Source organism: Haliotis asinina, chromosome 7, assembly GCF_037392515.1.
Source record: "Haliotis asinina isolate JCU_RB_2024 chromosome 7, JCU_Hal_asi_v2, whole genome shotgun sequence".
NCBI classification, from domain to species: Eukaryota; Metazoa; Mollusca; class Gastropoda; order Lepetellida; family Haliotidae; genus Haliotis; species Haliotis asinina.
In genome coordinates, this window is record NC_090286.1 from 30702000 (window position 1) to 30719308 (window position 17309).

At 42.3% G+C, this 17309-nt stretch overlaps 1 protein-coding gene across 2 annotated transcripts; it reads left to right on the forward strand.

Moving 5' to 3' along the window:
- The first annotated feature begins 515 nt into the window (after nucleotides 1-515).
- On the forward strand, nucleotides 516-13514 carry LOC137290715 (ceramide kinase-like). 2 transcript variants are annotated; one of them, XM_067821806.1, is made up of 12 exons: nucleotides 516-767; nucleotides 1847-2068; nucleotides 2790-2915; nucleotides 3651-3714; nucleotides 3850-3995; nucleotides 5591-5665; nucleotides 6006-6149; nucleotides 7155-7233; nucleotides 7963-8000; nucleotides 10688-10884; nucleotides 11269-11429; nucleotides 13128-13514. In XM_067821806.1, exons 1-12 carry the CDS (start codon nucleotides 569-571, stop codon nucleotides 13180-13182), a joined length of 1506 nt encoding a protein of 501 aa, XP_067677907.1. In that variant the 5' UTR covers nucleotides 516-568; the 3' UTR covers nucleotides 13183-13514. The 2 variants fall into 2 exon arrangements, with proteins under 2 accessions (XP_067677907.1, XP_067677908.1); XM_067821807.1 differs by lacking the exon at nucleotides 516-767 and adding an exon at nucleotides 842-900.
- Nucleotides 13515-17309: the final 3795 nt, after the last annotated feature.

Sequence of the window (17309 nt, forward strand, 5' to 3'; positions counted from 1 at the left end):
TTGATTGACACGTGTTTATTCACAGACAAAGGGTAAGCCTTCGTCGAAATCATGTAGTGAGTGAGTGAGTTTAGTTTTACGCCACAATATTCCAGCTATATGGCGGCGGTCTGTAAATAATCGAGTGTGGACCAGACAATCCAGTGATTAACATCATGAGCATCGATCAAGTCAGCGAGCCTGACCACCCGATCCCGTTAGTCGCCTCTTACGACAAGCATAGTCGCCTTTTATGGCAAGCATTGGTTGCTTAAGGCACTATTCTATCCCGTGACCTTCACGGGTCCGAAATCATGTACAAAGTGAGTGATCACCCTAACATTTATGTACAAAGTGAATGACTTCCCACCACCTCCCCCGCAACAAAATGGGTCTGCAACCTTAAGTCATCATTACCCCACAACCCATAAACTATATGAACGTTCCTTTAGTGACAGCGGGTGCTTCGCTTGATAGCTACGTATTCAGCCTCATAAAGCGAGCCTCTCGTGACCTGTACTTGTAACAAAAAACCGTCCAATGTAAACAGTGCAGGAAAACACTGGGTCAAGACACAGCCTGTGAACACATGTTGCCTTCAACCTGCGAGGACCGTACAGAGTTCAGCTGTGAGCAACTGTTATGGAGGGAGGGAGGGAGGTCAGAAACCATTCCCGGCCAGGCCACACAACTTGCTGTCAGGGATTTCGTAACCGACAGCGTCCATGTGACTTTGAGTCTGACGGAGGAAGGGATTTCATGGAGAAACTTGGTGGATACAAGCGAAGGTAAGTACACGCCGTTAGGATTATCGTGTGATCTTAATTTGAGTCATGATTCTTTTTTATATATCATATTGTAAGTTAATGAAAGTTACAAAGGGTGTCTTGATGTCGGTGAAACCCGTGGATACAGTAACTGGTGCGTATGTTTACTGTAACTGATCATTTCATGTCGGAGTAGCCTCCCTTTGACCCTGATACCTGTAACTGGGATCCTGTCTATTAGGTGGTATATTACTTGCGCGCAGCACCAATAAAACCAGTTATCAAGAGATTACCTGCTTTTACAGAGATGACGTTGTATAAGAAAAGAATGGATATTGTTATACGCCGCATCTCATGAGGAGGTGTACCACTAACTGAACATAAAACTAAATATTTACAAGTCGGCACAGTGGGTAGTTTTAATTAATCAGTATTGTCAAATTCAATCCATTGATTGATATTTAGTTGATAAAGATACCCTCAAGTGTTTTTATCGACGTGTAATTAACACAGCGACATGATGATGATGATGACGATGATGATGATGACGATGATGATGATATAAAAATATATCATTTCAACCCATGTGAGTGCTACAAGTGTATATCCAATCAGCAGCACATTACACATGCATACGAATCCTGCAGCAGGCCACATTAAGGTATTACTATCAAGTTCCATACTGACATCAGAGAGGCCATTGCACATAAAGGAGGCCATAAAGGAGGTTAAAGCACCGTTCATGTCGATATACGGGTGACGAAAGAGACGTTAATGCACTGTTCATGTTGATATACAGGTGACATAAGAGACGTTAATGAATTGTTCATGTTGATATACATGTGACATAAGAGACGTTAATGCTCTGTTCATGTTGATATACAGGTGACGCAAGAGACGTTAATGCACTGTTCATGTTGATATACAGGTGACATAAGAGACGTTAATGCACTGTTCATGTTGATATACAGATGACATAAGAGACGTTAATGAACTGTTCATGTTCGTATACATGTGACACAATAGACGTTAATGCATTGTTGATGTTGATATGCAGGTGACACAAGAGGCGTTAATACACTGTTCATCTATCTTCACAGTTACCCTCACTTGGTCAGACGTCATTACCTGTCACCGAGGACAGGTGTCACCCAAAACACCGACAGAGATCATCGGCGACCTTGACAACAACAAAGGCTTCACCTTGCATTTTATCGACAAACAAGCAAATCGTGTCTGGAGACACAAACACAAGACATTTCTCAGCAACGGGACTAATTTCGAAGACATTTTAAGTACTGTACAGGAGAAATCCAAGAAAGGTAGGCGAGACCATACGCCATTGTAGATGCTGCTCGTCGTCTTTATGTGATCAGAGTCACATATTCCTGTCCAGTCATATGTACTCTTCTTAACGCATTCTTGTTAACATGCTACTCAAAAGAAGTTAAAGAACAACCGGTCATTTTATCATTACATTCAATCAGACGAAAAGGAATAACACAGATAAACTAAAGAAATGTCAAAGAGTATCGTCCTCTTCAACACTAAGTCTTATATTCTTTGGTTAGTATATGCACTTTGTATCTTACATCAAGCAACAATATCAAACAGCTGCTTAGCCATACTGGTCATTCTGGTGAACGAGTTTTACGCTGCTTGTGGTGACACCAGGCTCCACACATTCTACAAATTCGAACCCGGGTCTAATTTAGTTTTACTAATAGGCCATCCCACTGCCCGAGTGATTGACAAAACTCATCATGTGCCAGTAAATCTGAACGGCATTTGCTTGACCTCATGAACCCTTATATGGAGGAGAGACTTTCGGGTTGGTTTGGGTTTTCCACATTTGCCCAGGAATACTATGGGCGCTCTTCCTCATCAAGTGATAGATTCTGGCGTGCTCATAAACCGGAATGAAAGCAAATTAACTCACTCACTCCTGGTGTCTTTTAATGTAGTAAAGTCCATTTCTGGTGTCCGTGATATTGCCGGAATATTGCTAAAAGCTGCCACAAACTCACTCTTTTCTTCTTGTAGATCGGCCCTCCCGCCTGCTGGTGTTGATAAATCCCGTCGGTGGTCCAAGCGGCCAAGGAGAAGCCCAGTACAGAAGAGTTGTCGCCCCTTTGTTCCGACTGGCCAAGATCGACACGGAAGTCATAGGTTGTGTGTGTGTGCGCGCGTGCGGGTGTGTATATGTGTGTGTCATAGCGACAGAGACCTAGGGTAGAGGAGACATACAGAGAAAGAATATGTACTTTTTTAATGTAGAATATAGACAGACGGGATCGAGTGGTGCTTGGGTCTCTGAGTTGGTTGACACATCGTATCCCAAATGCGTAGATCGATGCTCATTCTGTTGATCACTGGATTGACTGTTCCAAACTCGATTAGTACAGACGGCCGCCATTTAGCTGGAATATTGCTATGTTAGGTGTTAAACACCAAATCAGCCAACCATCATCCAACCTTTTCAAAACCTACCAATGTAATCACTCAGCGTAGCTAGATTATATGAGTAAAGTGTTGGAGAAAACTTTCTTATCAGGGGGACTGTTTCCTGGGCTACAGGTAGAGGAAGATGATATGCCATCAATGACATCGTATCCTAATTGCATAGATCGATGCTCATTCTGTTGATCACTGGATGGTCTGGTCCAGACTCGATTATGCACAGATGGGCGCCATATAGCTGGAATATTACTGAGGGCAGCGTTAAATAACCAACCTTTCCCTTTCCTCCAAAACCGCCAATGTCTTATATGAGTAAAGTGTTACAGGAAAGTTTCACATCTGGAAAGTGTTTACTTGGCCGCAAGTAGTGAAGGATGACATGACATCAATGTCAATGCAAATATTTTGAATGGGTGAAGACATGAAAAGTTTTCCTTATTTCAGTGTCTCAAAGCCCATCGCACCCAGAGGAGTTAGGAAACACGTTCGACTTCTCGAGGGTCACGGGGTAAGTAGAGTTATATATTACAGACGTCCCACCATATTAGAAGCTCCTTCATTGATTTGTATGTCTGTAGACCAGTCCGATTAACGAGGTTTAAATGTCTTGGCACCGAATCAAACCAACACATTGTTGTAACAGAGTGGTGGTCGCTGGTGGAGATGGCACGCTCCAGAAACTGCTACACACTCTGTTGCCAAGGATACAGAAGGACGCTGGGATACAAATTGGAACCACTGATGCCGACTTGAAGGCATTACCATTTCCAGTAGGAATGATACCCACCGGTAAGTCCAAGATCAACATTTATTTCCAATCCGTGCCAAAATGGCGTATTTACGTTTGGTCAAAAGTAACTACAGGGCGGTTCACTCAGAAAATCTAGGCTTTTCTTTCAGTTGTGTTAGGGCACGGATGGACCCCTTGTCTGATTCACTGTGGAGAGTTGCAACCCTTGGGAACAGCAGGAGCATGTGACTCCTAGTTCGCTCCAAATATGTTGATATGTTTGTCAGCACCGTACCCGTTATCATTACAAAACTGAAACGTCTGAGGCCTGCGTGATTTTTAGTGATTTTGGCTAACACGCCTTGAGATTGGTCCTGTAAGTCTCTGGTTTCCGACTCCTTTTGTGCGATATGCAAGAGTCCAGCTTTTTCCGGTAACAGATTTCCGGTGACAAGCGTATGTTAAAGAACCAGTTCTGGTTCCAAATTGCGCGACTTTACAAGACCGGACCAAGTGTACACCTGTGCTTGGCTGTCACAGCTCTTGACAGTCGTAATAGCTGGCTAATATGGGGACGGTTAGATCGGATTTGTTTTTGTTCCTGGCTACAAGTATTATCGGTTCCTTACTGTCAGCAGACAACCTGGAAACCATTCGAAGAAGTATGTAACGTTGTTTCTGACAGGAAGTACTAAGTTGTCGCGAAGTGCAGTGACCTCGATCACTCATTTATCTCACTCACAGTCTCGTTTCCTGCTGACTAGGTTACGTCCTATGGCGCAACATAGTACAATAACCAGTCCAACATTTTGAGACCAGCTTATTCATCTGATATACAGTCATTAATCAGGATTATTTGATTATATTATTATATCAGTTACATTGTCGTAACAAAAATGTACCTAATAATCGCAAAGAACACATAACAGGTGTAACCAGTGAGCCAGGCGAATTGTGAATCATTGTACGACGTCTTCTAACGAAGGCAGTCTGAGACGTCTTAGTTAACGACATGCTGCCTAAACCTCGACATAACATATAAAATTAGAATTTTATTCAACTTTATAATTAAAATTAATTTGTAAACGAAAGCAAAGAATTCTAATTCAATGTAACAGTACTTGTTTGTAGTGTCTCTTTTCACAAGAGAAAATTCGGATCGGCAGAGAATTAGTAGTCATTGACTGAATTGATTAATGAGACGTATGTTTCGGTTTGCATATTCTAGCCTGTAAAGACTTAAGTTTGAACCAACCAGTGATGATGTGAGCATGGACCAAAGCCGCCTGGCTTCAAAATGTAGCCACGTGAATAGCCTCGTAGATTTCTTGACCCCCCCTCCCCCCCTCCCCCCCCTCCCCCCCTCCCAAACCGTGAAAATCCATGCCTATCGCCAGGGGCGACCAACGAGATTGAGTGGTCAGGCTTACTGAACTGGTTTATGCATGTCGCATTCCCATTGCATGGATCGATGCTCATGATTTCAATCGCTGGATTGTGTGGTTCTGACGCCATTATATAAAGACAGCCGTCATATAGCTGGAATATTGCAATGTGCGACGTTAAAGAGCAGTCAAACACCCACACTTAACTCGACTAATCCAGATGTCTATAATCTAGTAATTATTGTCTTATTACGTTTTTCGTACCCCAGGAACACAAAATGGTATTGCGAAAGAACTTTGCGGAAGTGACGACATAGAGACAGCAGCTCTCAACATCATTACAGGTATGCCATGACGTGTTTGGAACGGTGAGGTAGACTAGTGGTTAAAGCGTTCGCTCGTTATAACTGAATACCCGGGTTCGATTCCCCACGTAGGTACAATGTGTCCTCGATATTAGTAAACTGAGGAAAGAGGCAGCGTAAAACTTAACTTCGACTTGTTCGAAGCAAATTGTTCCATGGATCGTCATCACCGAAGACCTGGGTTCGATACCCTATAATAGGTACAATATTGGTAACCCATTGCTAAAAGTGGAGTAAAAGTGAACCAAATTCTTTCATGGATCATTTGCCAACAATTAATGAGTTCTTGCTTTGAATCTGACGTTGTTTGGTGTGTTAGGATGTAGAACCTTCAAGAACATTGCTAGCATCAGTCAAGGCAACGAACATCTGGGTTTTACGGGGGTGATCTTTGGCCACGGATTTTGGAGTGAGATTATGGAATACATTGAAGACAGACGGCTGGGCCGGCTACGATTTCTGCGTAAGTTTTATCCTGTGGTATTTCTTTTAACAATACAACAATCCAAACGACAGGATGAAGTCGGCTGGTCTTACGTGTGAAAAAGAGGCCGTCTATTTTGCTGCCCAATGCCATTTCTCCCCATGAAATACTTGTATTAAATGTAGCTTGTGCAGTGGAGTTACAGAGACTGCCTAAAACGTCATCAGTGGATTCCTTACCTTGGAACAAACAGCATATCTTAAACAACATAATGGCATTGTTTGGTGCCTCTACTGACTGTAGCATGTGGCTTTTGACCCTGAATATGTCGTCATGGAAAATGATGCTTTGAAACTTCTTTGGAATAGTCCTATATACAACCATAGAAGAATTCCAGCCAATAAACCTGAAGTTGTGACAGTCCTATTTGATAAAGCTATATACAATGCGTTAATTCATATTATCGAATTTTCTGTCTGTTGACAACAACGTGATTGGCAAGATTCAGGAAAAGCATGCTAAATACGCAGACGTAAATAAGCGCTTGTATCCAAAGTATACTGTCGTCAAGCTTCCCATTGTTCTTGGTGCCCCTGGTTTGGTACCTCCATGTCTCTTTGTGCAGATATGGAGCCGTTCTGACACTCTCTGAGTTATACAGATGGCTGACATGTTCCGAGAATTCATATCCGCGACTAGGCAGCATTCCCCGGGAGAAGTCCCAGTCGCAGTTTTCACTGTCTGGGCTGCGTGTAGAGGAGGCAAGAGCCTTGAGTTGATGATGAGCCTTACCAGCCTGACTGTGCCAGAATCAACTGACCCCTCTCTGGTGCATGCTATTTGTAATCTGTAAAACAGGATAGTGTTGTTGTTGTTGTTGTTGTTGTTGTTGTTGTTGATGATGATGATGATGTATTACAGTTTCACCAAAAAATAACCATCATGTATCGTTCATGGAATCAGTCGCAGAGATTTAGCGTTGCCCGGCAGCTTAGAGTGTGACCATGATGCCATCCCGCAATTTTGGTTTGTTTCGTGTTTCAGTTGCAATGATTGCAATATTTTGGAGGTCTCGAAGCGAGTTCAATATTCGAATCGACTACTTGCCCTACGAACCACAAACGTGAGTTATATTTACTCCACCATGCTAAACACATGTGCGTAGGAACACTGTTTATCTCCCGAACATAGAGATTTTTTCTGGGTTACGTCTTTTCTTTATTCTGGAGCACCACGTTTCCGTGGTACAAGCCCTGAAACGTGGTACTCCAGAATAAAGAAAAGACGTAACCCAGTAAATCTTTATGTTCATCAAATAACCAATCAAGCACCCTTGACTGTAACGTATGGTCGATCACGACATTGGCTTTGTACGACTTCCGGTTTACGGGAATAAACAGGCCCAATTACGTCATAATGCTGTCCATTCGTCCCCACTCGCCAACTTTCCGTAACCTCAAAGAAGGCTTGTCTTCTATCCTCAGTCTCCCTAACTAAGACACGGGACATTTGGTTACAATGACCCCACCCCTAGTTCTTGGGAAGACGTGAACAGACACCACAGTTTCGCACCCAATGGAAGATGGAATATTGTCTCTAGACAGCTCAGCATGATGTTATTGGAATTAAACATCTTTTGCAGTTATTGGACGATATAGTCAGATTTAAGATTGATAAATTCGTAAATAAATATTACCCACACCTTTGACAGTTTTACGCCCTATCCTATCTAAAAATTCGACTGACCGAATGACTAGAGGTTAGAAGGTATGAATTTACTAATTCACATGGAAATACTAACAAAAACTTGACATTATTGTTTAGCTTAATCGTAAACATATAACTCTTTCAGAGGCGGGAGTGATGTTGACAACAGCACCGTAGAAACAGGTATGTTGTTATGATTACGCGTACAGCCTCACTCTCTGTGAGTGAGTGAGTCAGTTTAGTTTTACACCACACTCAGCAATATTCTAGCTATATGGCGGCGGTCTGTAAATAAACGAGTCTGGTCCAGACATTTCGGTGATCAGAAACATGAGTATCGATCTGCGCAAATGGGATACGGTGACATGTTTCAACCCGGTCCCGTTAATCGCCTCGTACGAAAAGCATAGGTTCCGGAAATTCAATTCTAATCTGGACCTGGTTGTACAGTTGTAAGTATCTACATAATAATGTGGAGTAGTATATGTATACTTATCTTACCTCACACATGAATGTCGCTTTCCGATTCGCTAAACGCTATTCTGTTATTTTCAATGTACCCCGCTTACAGGTGATGTATTATTTTCAATGTAGACCGCTGGAAATTCCGAACTCTTCTGGTGCTTCTTGGTAGTACTTTTTTTACCTCGAATAACATTGAATTGCGCATCAAGCACGGAAATTACCAATGACGGTGTTTTGCGATTGAAATCGATGGAAGGGAGATAACTCGACCTTGTGTCGTCTGCAAAATGGCGATTCGCCTCGCGTTCAACAGAAGTGCTTCAAACAGTTCAAAATTAATATTCAGGTGTTCGGATAAATACACTGGTCCCTCGGGGTCCATGGGCTCATGTACCCTCGAGGTATGTTTATGTTCCCCAAGCCTGCAGAATATTAACCACTACGGCTTGACAAGTATTAGATGAGCCACGACAAGACAAATGGCCCCAATATGGGGACGCCCTCCAGCACATTTCCATTTGAAACTAGAGGGAAATGGGTTGTCGTATAAATATTGAAAAGTTCAATTTCCTCGTGCGAATCGTGTTTTGATTGTTATATTATACTACTGATTGGCAAGTATTAGATGAGCCAGGGCACTGAACGCGTTTGTGACAAGCAGGCGGGGCAAGTAACCTGGGCCCCGTTCCTCAAAGCGATCTTAGTGCTAAGACTGCCGTAAGTCTATGTTAAAGTATTCGAGTTACGATTATTGTAGCGCTAATGGCTTACAGATAAATAAAATGATACATAGCCTTAATGTAGAATGGTTAATTAAAGTACTGTATTGCAAACAGACTTTTGCGAACATAATGATGACTCAGTATATTCCAGAATCGGAGCCATATCGCGATAATGGTATCGCGAGATACTGTACCGGTATACACCAGTTTACCGGTAATATTGCACAGCCCTACCATGTAGTCTGATACATCCTGTCCATACAGGAGTCAAATACAGTCTAAGTAAACTTAGCCTCAGTACTTTTCGTCACAGACTGGAGTCAAATACTCATTAGATCCATTATAGAGTTTACTGATTTAAACATACTTAATTCGAACCTTAGTCGACACTTTCTGAATCGGTCTAGATGTCTGAATTACTTGTCAGTCCTAAATCGATCACGATTCTGTCAATTTCTTTTTCTACTGCAATTTCCCGTTGCCAGTAGCCACTTTCAATGGTTTTGACATGTTTACAACATACGGGCCATTCCTTAGCACCGATTTCAGACATCTCCTCATTTATGGAAACTCTTAGCGAAGTTTTTGTGAACTGCAGGTTTTGTGTAGCAATATAATTTTTTACATTCAAGTCAACTCATTTGGGTTCAGTTATGCGTGGCAAGGAGTAAGACATAGTACGTCATGGCCATGTTGCTTCAACATAGTGTCTGCTCTATAGGCAAGACCAGATTTGTTGGATTTTGCCAGAAACAACAGTTCGGCTTTGAGCATTTTATCATCAAGTGCAATATTGTGTCTTAGTAACCAAGCTGCTAGCCGTTGTTGGACACTTGTCCACTTGCTTGCTGTTTTGTGGAACATTATCCGTAACAATGACGGTGTGGGGTGAAATGTTTTGGATCAGTTTTTGCCTGCAGCCATTTGGAAAAATTATCAAAATTCATCTCGTCATGGTAATCTGCTGACTTGAGCTTTGAATCAAATACAAGTAAAGCATTTGGTACAAGACCATTTTCAGACCCTGCATGAACCACAATTAGTCGAGGCCCGGTGCCGGACGGAAGTTGAACCTCATTTATTAAACCTCACCATCAAGTTGCCAACATTTTGGTACAATGTGGTGTACATGCAATCATTATTGTCCGCAAGTATTGCAAACGCTTTGCAACGATGTCTTTTCATTCCATTAAATCCTTACGATCTGACTGTGTTTTTCGCCACCTAAACCCGATGTCTTTCACATTTTTTCGAAAACTTTCCTTTAAATCCTTGTAGTGCAATTGGCCTCTTGCCATATCATATATCATATCTAGGGTAGACAGCTGCTTTTGTACTCTATATAAACTTAGTACAAATTGACGGAATCATCAGGTTTGTGCTTGAAAGTTTTGGGTTTGCGCAAATGAAATCTGCAAACATTCAAAAATTGACTCGTTTTGTGATGGTGTCTTGCTAAACTAAACCTCTCTACGAAACAGTAGCGGTAGTGATTTCACGCCACGGTCAGCATGTATTGCACATGTAGCAACCAAGTGTATTCATCCACATTACTTGCCGAGCCTGCTTGTCACAAGCGCGTTCATTGCGCTGGCTCATCTAATACTTGTCAAGCAGTGGGTTACCCCGCCGCAATGAAATATTTGTCTATGTAGATGAAACTTATTTTTGACTTTTTCCCAGAACCAGTTTGGAAGACGATAGAGGGACGTTATACCGGATTAATGTGCTTCCCAACTTTAGTGCGCCCTCAGAAGAATACGCCGAAGGGCGTTTTTGACGTCAATGCGGAGGCGATGACGTTGTTGATGGAAAAGCAGTGTGGGAGGTTGACGTTCATCTCCTACATGAACAAGCTGACTGAGCTGCATCGTGACACTGTGAGTAGCCATCTACTCCCTGATTAATATAGTCGTAATTACTGGCAAACAAGGACAAGTTGGACCGGCGCAGGGAACGTTTTCACGAAACGTATTGACGGATTGAGCAGGTAGCTGCACATCCCTTGCTCATAACACTTTCACGTTTCACCAATCGCACTAGACTTCATCACGGACAACCTCGGGCCCCTTCACTCACAATGGCGAACGCCAGAGGGCCGTTCTCATGCATGCTTAAACGGGTCATTTGTCAGGTCTATCCTTGTATGCAAGTAACAACCACTTCACAAGTGTTGTAGTATACGGTATTATGTTTTAGAGGGCTTCTGTGCGAAGGTAATCACTTTCTGTTATAATATTTGTCTGTATTGATATTATTTTCAGTTCAGCTACGACTTCGTAACGACCTTACAGGTTAAGTCTTTCCGGCTTCGGGTAATTCCGGAAGAAGGATCAACTGATCGAGTAACGCGCCTGGAGAGGGCTGTGAGTCTTGATGGCGAGGTATATAAAGTAGAGGCAGGCGATCTGGACGTCACTGTCAGGTGAGAGCACTGCTGGCCGCTTTGTTGAGAACACGGTTTGAATAAGTTGAGTTTTACACCGCACTCAAAAATATTCCATCTTTACCGCGGCTTGGGGACACGGACGAAGAGGGGATGCTGATAAGCTTTTGATGGTGTGGCGTAGTGGTTAAGGCCTTTGTGCGATTCTCCACATTGGTATAACGTGTGAAGCCCATTTCTGGTGTCCCCTGTCGCGATGGAATATTGCAAAATATTGCCAAAAACACAACTCACTATCTCATTCCCCAGTGAAAGAGTGGATGGACAGGGTGTAAAGGCCACATCACGAAGCAGGGTGTGTCTCTGTGGTATGTGGTTCTCGTTAACGTCTTGTGTTGCATAACGATTCGATGCCCCATTCACGAGGTTGAGTGTGTTTAGTTTTTAGCGAAACCTAAACTAAACAAAACTAAACAAGTGTGCACACAAATATGATGATGATAAATGCAAAATAACACAACAGAAAACTAGGGAAAATAAATTGTGTCCAAGGTGGAAAATGTCAACATGCGTTTGAGCCTCCTTCCATGTGCGCATGCGCAAATCGAAGTTGCAGGCTCCTCGTTTTATAATCCGTTGTAGTGTTTTAACTGTTAACAGTTTCAGTAGGGAGGTAATATGTTTATGTTGCTATTTTCAGTTTGGAATATTTAGGGCTTTTCTGCACAGTGGGGAGATTTTCTGTGGTAGGCCTGGTTTAGCAATATTCCCCGCGTTACGCTTTAACATCCGACTACTCCACCGCCCCCAAGACGCTCTGTGTTACATATCCTTGATAACGGTGTTAGTATCTACACCGACACATAACACAAATGCTTGATACCAGTGTTAGTATCTACACCGACACATAACACAAGTGCTTGATACCAGTGTTACTATCTACACCGACACATAACACAAATGCTTGATACCAGTGTTAGTATCTAGAGAGAAACGGAAAGCTAGTGCTTGATACCAGTGTTAGCTTCAATCGATGCGACCTTTCGGTGTAGATGCTATCTATCCTTAAATATTGTTACTTTTCGTTTTGGTGTAGACTAGCGTTTATCAGTGAAAGCTGTAGTTATTAAGGACTTTCCACCTCGGTTGTTCTCATATCCCCAAAGAAACATAATTTCGTTTGATCTAGACTTGCCTCTGTCCAATTTGTTGGCCGGTTGTTAAACGCCACACTCAACAACATTCACGCTGTCTGAACCAGCCGACCCAGTGATTAACATCATGAACAATGATCTATACAACTAGAATACGATGACTTCAAGTTGTGTCAACAATATCAGCGAGCCTGACCACCCGATCCCGTTAGTTGCCTCTTACGACAAGCATGGGTTACTGAGGATCAGTTCATATCGGGATCTTGACGGATCAAAACCAGGTGGAAAGTTCAACTAGTGTCAATGATGTTTACAGACAAGCCCCAAAATCGTAATGACTTCGTCACGTCTTACACATGTTTTAGCAATATTCGAGAAATATCACGGCGGGTGACACCAGAAATAGGTGTACCACATCGTACCCGTGCAGGGGTGGGTCTTGATGTCTTCAGCGTGAGGAGCAAACCCTTTAGCCACTTTGTACACCATCGCCCAGGCCACCCGAAATGAACCGATCGCTCTGAAGAAATCTGTTTAAGTTATAACGAATTGCCTATTTAATAATTTTTCACCTTGTTTCCAGACTTCATCGTAACCTACTGGAGATGTTTGGTGCCGGAACTATCGCAGAAGAGTGAGAAAGCATTATCCATTCCCTCCCACGCACAAGTCAAAGAGAAAACCGTCAATGAGGATTTGAAATCAGGGCCTATTTGAAATCGAAGCTCTCATAGCGCTAAGATAGTCGTAAGCTATGGCACTAACGACTATCTTAGCGCTAAGAGAGTTTCGAAAATCTGGGCCCAGCCTCTTAATATTAGAATAGGATTTAAAGTCAGATGTCAAGTTGTACATACTGTTCATTTGTTTCAAATCGTGTGCTACAACCTTTATTAACAAGTTTATATTTTACTTATTGATTATTTTTAAAGAACATATTACTGAGTAAAAGCTACATGGTACATCTGAACGCTTGTAGTTTATCATACCTGTCATTACCTTGCGCCTTAAAAAGGTGATATTCACTTTCCCTTAATCACTGTGCCTTTATTTGTTGTTTGACGCCACACCCAGCAATATTCCAGCTGTATGACGGCCGTCTGTAAATAGATGGACCAAGCAATCCACTGATGATCATAATCGATCATCTAAGTTGGAGCATCTGACCACCCGATTCCGCGTCTTACGACAAGCAGTGGTTGGTGAAGATCAATTCTAATCCGGATCTTCACGAGTTGTGTTGTCGAACAAGGAAATTGACCAATAAATCAACTCACACACTCACTCACTCACTCACTCAACGCACATGTTATGGAAGGGGTGAGGTGGGTGAGTTGGTGATGAGTCCGTAGGTAAAGCAGTGAATCAGACGGTAATGTTATTGGTTGGTTGGTCTGCGTGAAAGTCGTATATGCGGGTTTCAGTGAGTGTTACAACCGGTGACTCGGTGAATAAAACATGGAGACAATATGCGAGTTGTCGATATCGTATTGCGTGAGGCGGTTGTTGAATGAGATAGTGAATAGGTTGATGATCAGTGTTTTGGTGATTCCACACCTGAGATGGTGGGCTCAACAGCATCAATATCATCATCACTTAACGATTTCACCTCTGGATGTCAACTTATTTGTGGTGGTGTAAAATCAGTTGCCTATATATATACTGTACTTGTAATATCGAAACTACCTTTTATGAAATGATTTTCTACGGACGTATGAAGCTTTGCCCTCGTTGTCATTTTAAGTGCTACCGGGAAAATTAAAGTTTTCTGAAATGACAGGTCATGGAGATCACGTCCAGTATTCATGATCAGTACTTACTAATTACAACATATAGTGGGCGAAAGTCCCACACTGAAACATGCTCAAGGCGCTACTGTTCAGGACGAAACGTTTGATATTTACCATGCAATTTCAGTTTTCATCAATAATTCATTTATTGATATTCAAACATCAACATGCAATGTCTGACCCTGTCTCGAAACGCTGTGGGCATCATTTTCTTAGATCACATTTGTGGTTAAAGGGAGGCTACTCGTGCTAGCATCCACTCAGTGCAGTAGTATCGGTTACATTCAGTCCCATGTGTGTAGAGTGAGGTTGACGTCAGCGTGAAGATCAATACAGCGATGTGTATAGTACAATGATGGCGACTGAGTATACGTTGCGTTACGTCACTTTCAGCAATAGTCCAGCAATATCTCCACATGAGACACCAGAAATGGGCTCCACACATTGTACCCACGTGGGGAATCGAACCCGGACGCTTTAACGACCTGGCTATCGGAATGCCCCTTCCTACTGTGATACCGTAGTTCAGCCTGGATACCCGTGGCCACCCGGCCGTGTTTTATCCTCTTGATTCCTTGACATAATACAGCAAGAAAGGTATATTTTTTAAGAATAGCAACATTCTCCTGGCCCACTGACGTTCTATCCACGCCACTACCGAGGAGGCCTGATTCAACATAGAATCATGTTTAGTGCATGAGAGTCATTTGATCTGGATATGTGCAATGCATTTAAACAATGTGTAGACGTTTCAAGAAATAATCCAAAAAGTATAGGGTTGAAGGGGTACCCTAGTGACCGAAGCGTCCGCTCGTCAGACTGTAGACCCGGGTTTGATTCCCAACATGGATACACTGAAATGAAGCCAACATTCCAGCAATATCAAGATGGGGAACACCAGAAACGGGGTTCACATAATGTATCCGAGTGCAGAATCGAACTCGGACCTTCGACGTGACGAGCGAACCCTCTAACCACTTGCCTACCCCCACCCCATTATGACATTTGTACTTTGTCAATAGTGATTTTGTGATGCAGATTAATTCGCTCAATACTGACATTTTTGTTGTTGTCCTAGTTTGGTAGCCCCTGAGCAGAACAAAACGAAAATATATACTGGTGGTTTGAAGTCTTATCAAGATGGCTGAGTCTAGATGGTTTAAACATGTATTAGCAGAGTAACGAGCGTCTCTATTCGTGCCCGTGCACTGTCCTCCTTTACTTACTGGGACAGTGGGGTAGTGAGTAACCTAGTGGTTAATGTGTTCGTTCGTCACGTCGACGACCCGGGTTCGATCCCCCCCCCATTTCTGGTGTTACAACGTCGTGATATTGCTGGAATAGTGATAAAAGCGGCGTAAAACAGGATACATTCCTTTACTTACTGACAGGCAACGTGCGTGTATTGATTACATTGCATTAACAATATTCCATCAATATCACGACCAGAGATACCAGAAAATGCTTTAACTACTAGACTACACCTCCCTCGTGTCGCCTTTTAAGCAGGTTATCGATTTTTTCCATTTATCGCAAGCCATTTTTAACGAACGTGTAGAGGTATAGAAAAAACCCATACAAATCGATTTGAAATATCATTATGTTGTGAAGATAATAAACAGTATTTAGTTCGCTCACAGTTTACATAAAGCAAATGCAATATTCGTCGCAAACTGCTTTTACTGTCAGACCATAGACAGAGACATTTAATTTTTCAAGAATCACGAAATCTAGAAAAATACCCTTTACACTGTCTGTTTTTCGCAATTGATTTTACACCCTCGCAAAGAAACTTTGATATTCTACATCTCTGCGTAATATATTCTTTCAATTCAAAAGTACATCCATTGTCAAGTGTCCATAATTCGATGCTCACTTTAAAGTGAATAAATATGTGGCCTTTTCGAAAAATAAATTGGCATCCAGTGATTGAAAAAAAACGTTACGTGGTGATGATGTTGATACTGTTAAGTCAGTTCTACTCACACCTAGGAAATCGTGGGTGAAATAAAAGCCTATAAACTCGTTTCTCGATTTGCTGACTGACTGACTGACTGACTGACACCTCGTCACATATTCACCTTAAGTTGGTCCACTGGCCGATAAATACACTTTTCCTCATTAACATATCCACTTCCAACGACTCACATTAACACTCACACACAAACACAATCATAACCTGCTCACGTATTCACCAACTGTTTCATTCATCGGCTCACCAGCCACCTCACCTAAGACTCACCAGCCTACTCACGCATCGTCTCACCACTGGAATCGCTCATACGCTACTCAATAACCTATTCACCATCTGATTCACCAGAGACTCACACAGTGAGATATCGATAATACACATATCGTCTCGCTGTCTCATTCACCGACTCACACACCGACTTTCAAACAGGACAACGCTCCAATAACTCTACCGTCTCGTCCACCGCTCCGCTAACGATCTCACCCTAATTTTTTTCTAGATTTCGTGACGTATGAAATATATCTCTACCGTGTACATTGACTGAATGAATGAGTTAGTTTTACGATGCCTTTAACCTTCAATATTTCGCAAATTTCACGGGGGGTGACACTAGAAACGGCATTCACACATCAGTGTAGGGAACTGAACCGGATCTTCGGATTGACCACTGGGCTACACCACTGGGTTACACCACTGCCCAAGGACATCAGGAATAAACAAAGGGCTAGGAAAGCCAAAGAAATATGACGTGTTCCTGAAAGTTTGTTAACTTGACCATTGAAAATGAAGTGTGCGCTCCATCCTTCTCAAGAGGGTGCATTCCTACTATTCTCAAAAACCTGTATCTGGCACTGTAACTTAAAGTATTAGGGCCTCTCGGTCATTACTCAAAACGTTGCAATAAATTATATTCTCACCATTCTCAAAAACCTGTATTTGGCTATTTTAGGGCGTCTCGGTCATTACTCAAACCTTGCAATAAATTATAAGGGTTGTGCTGTAG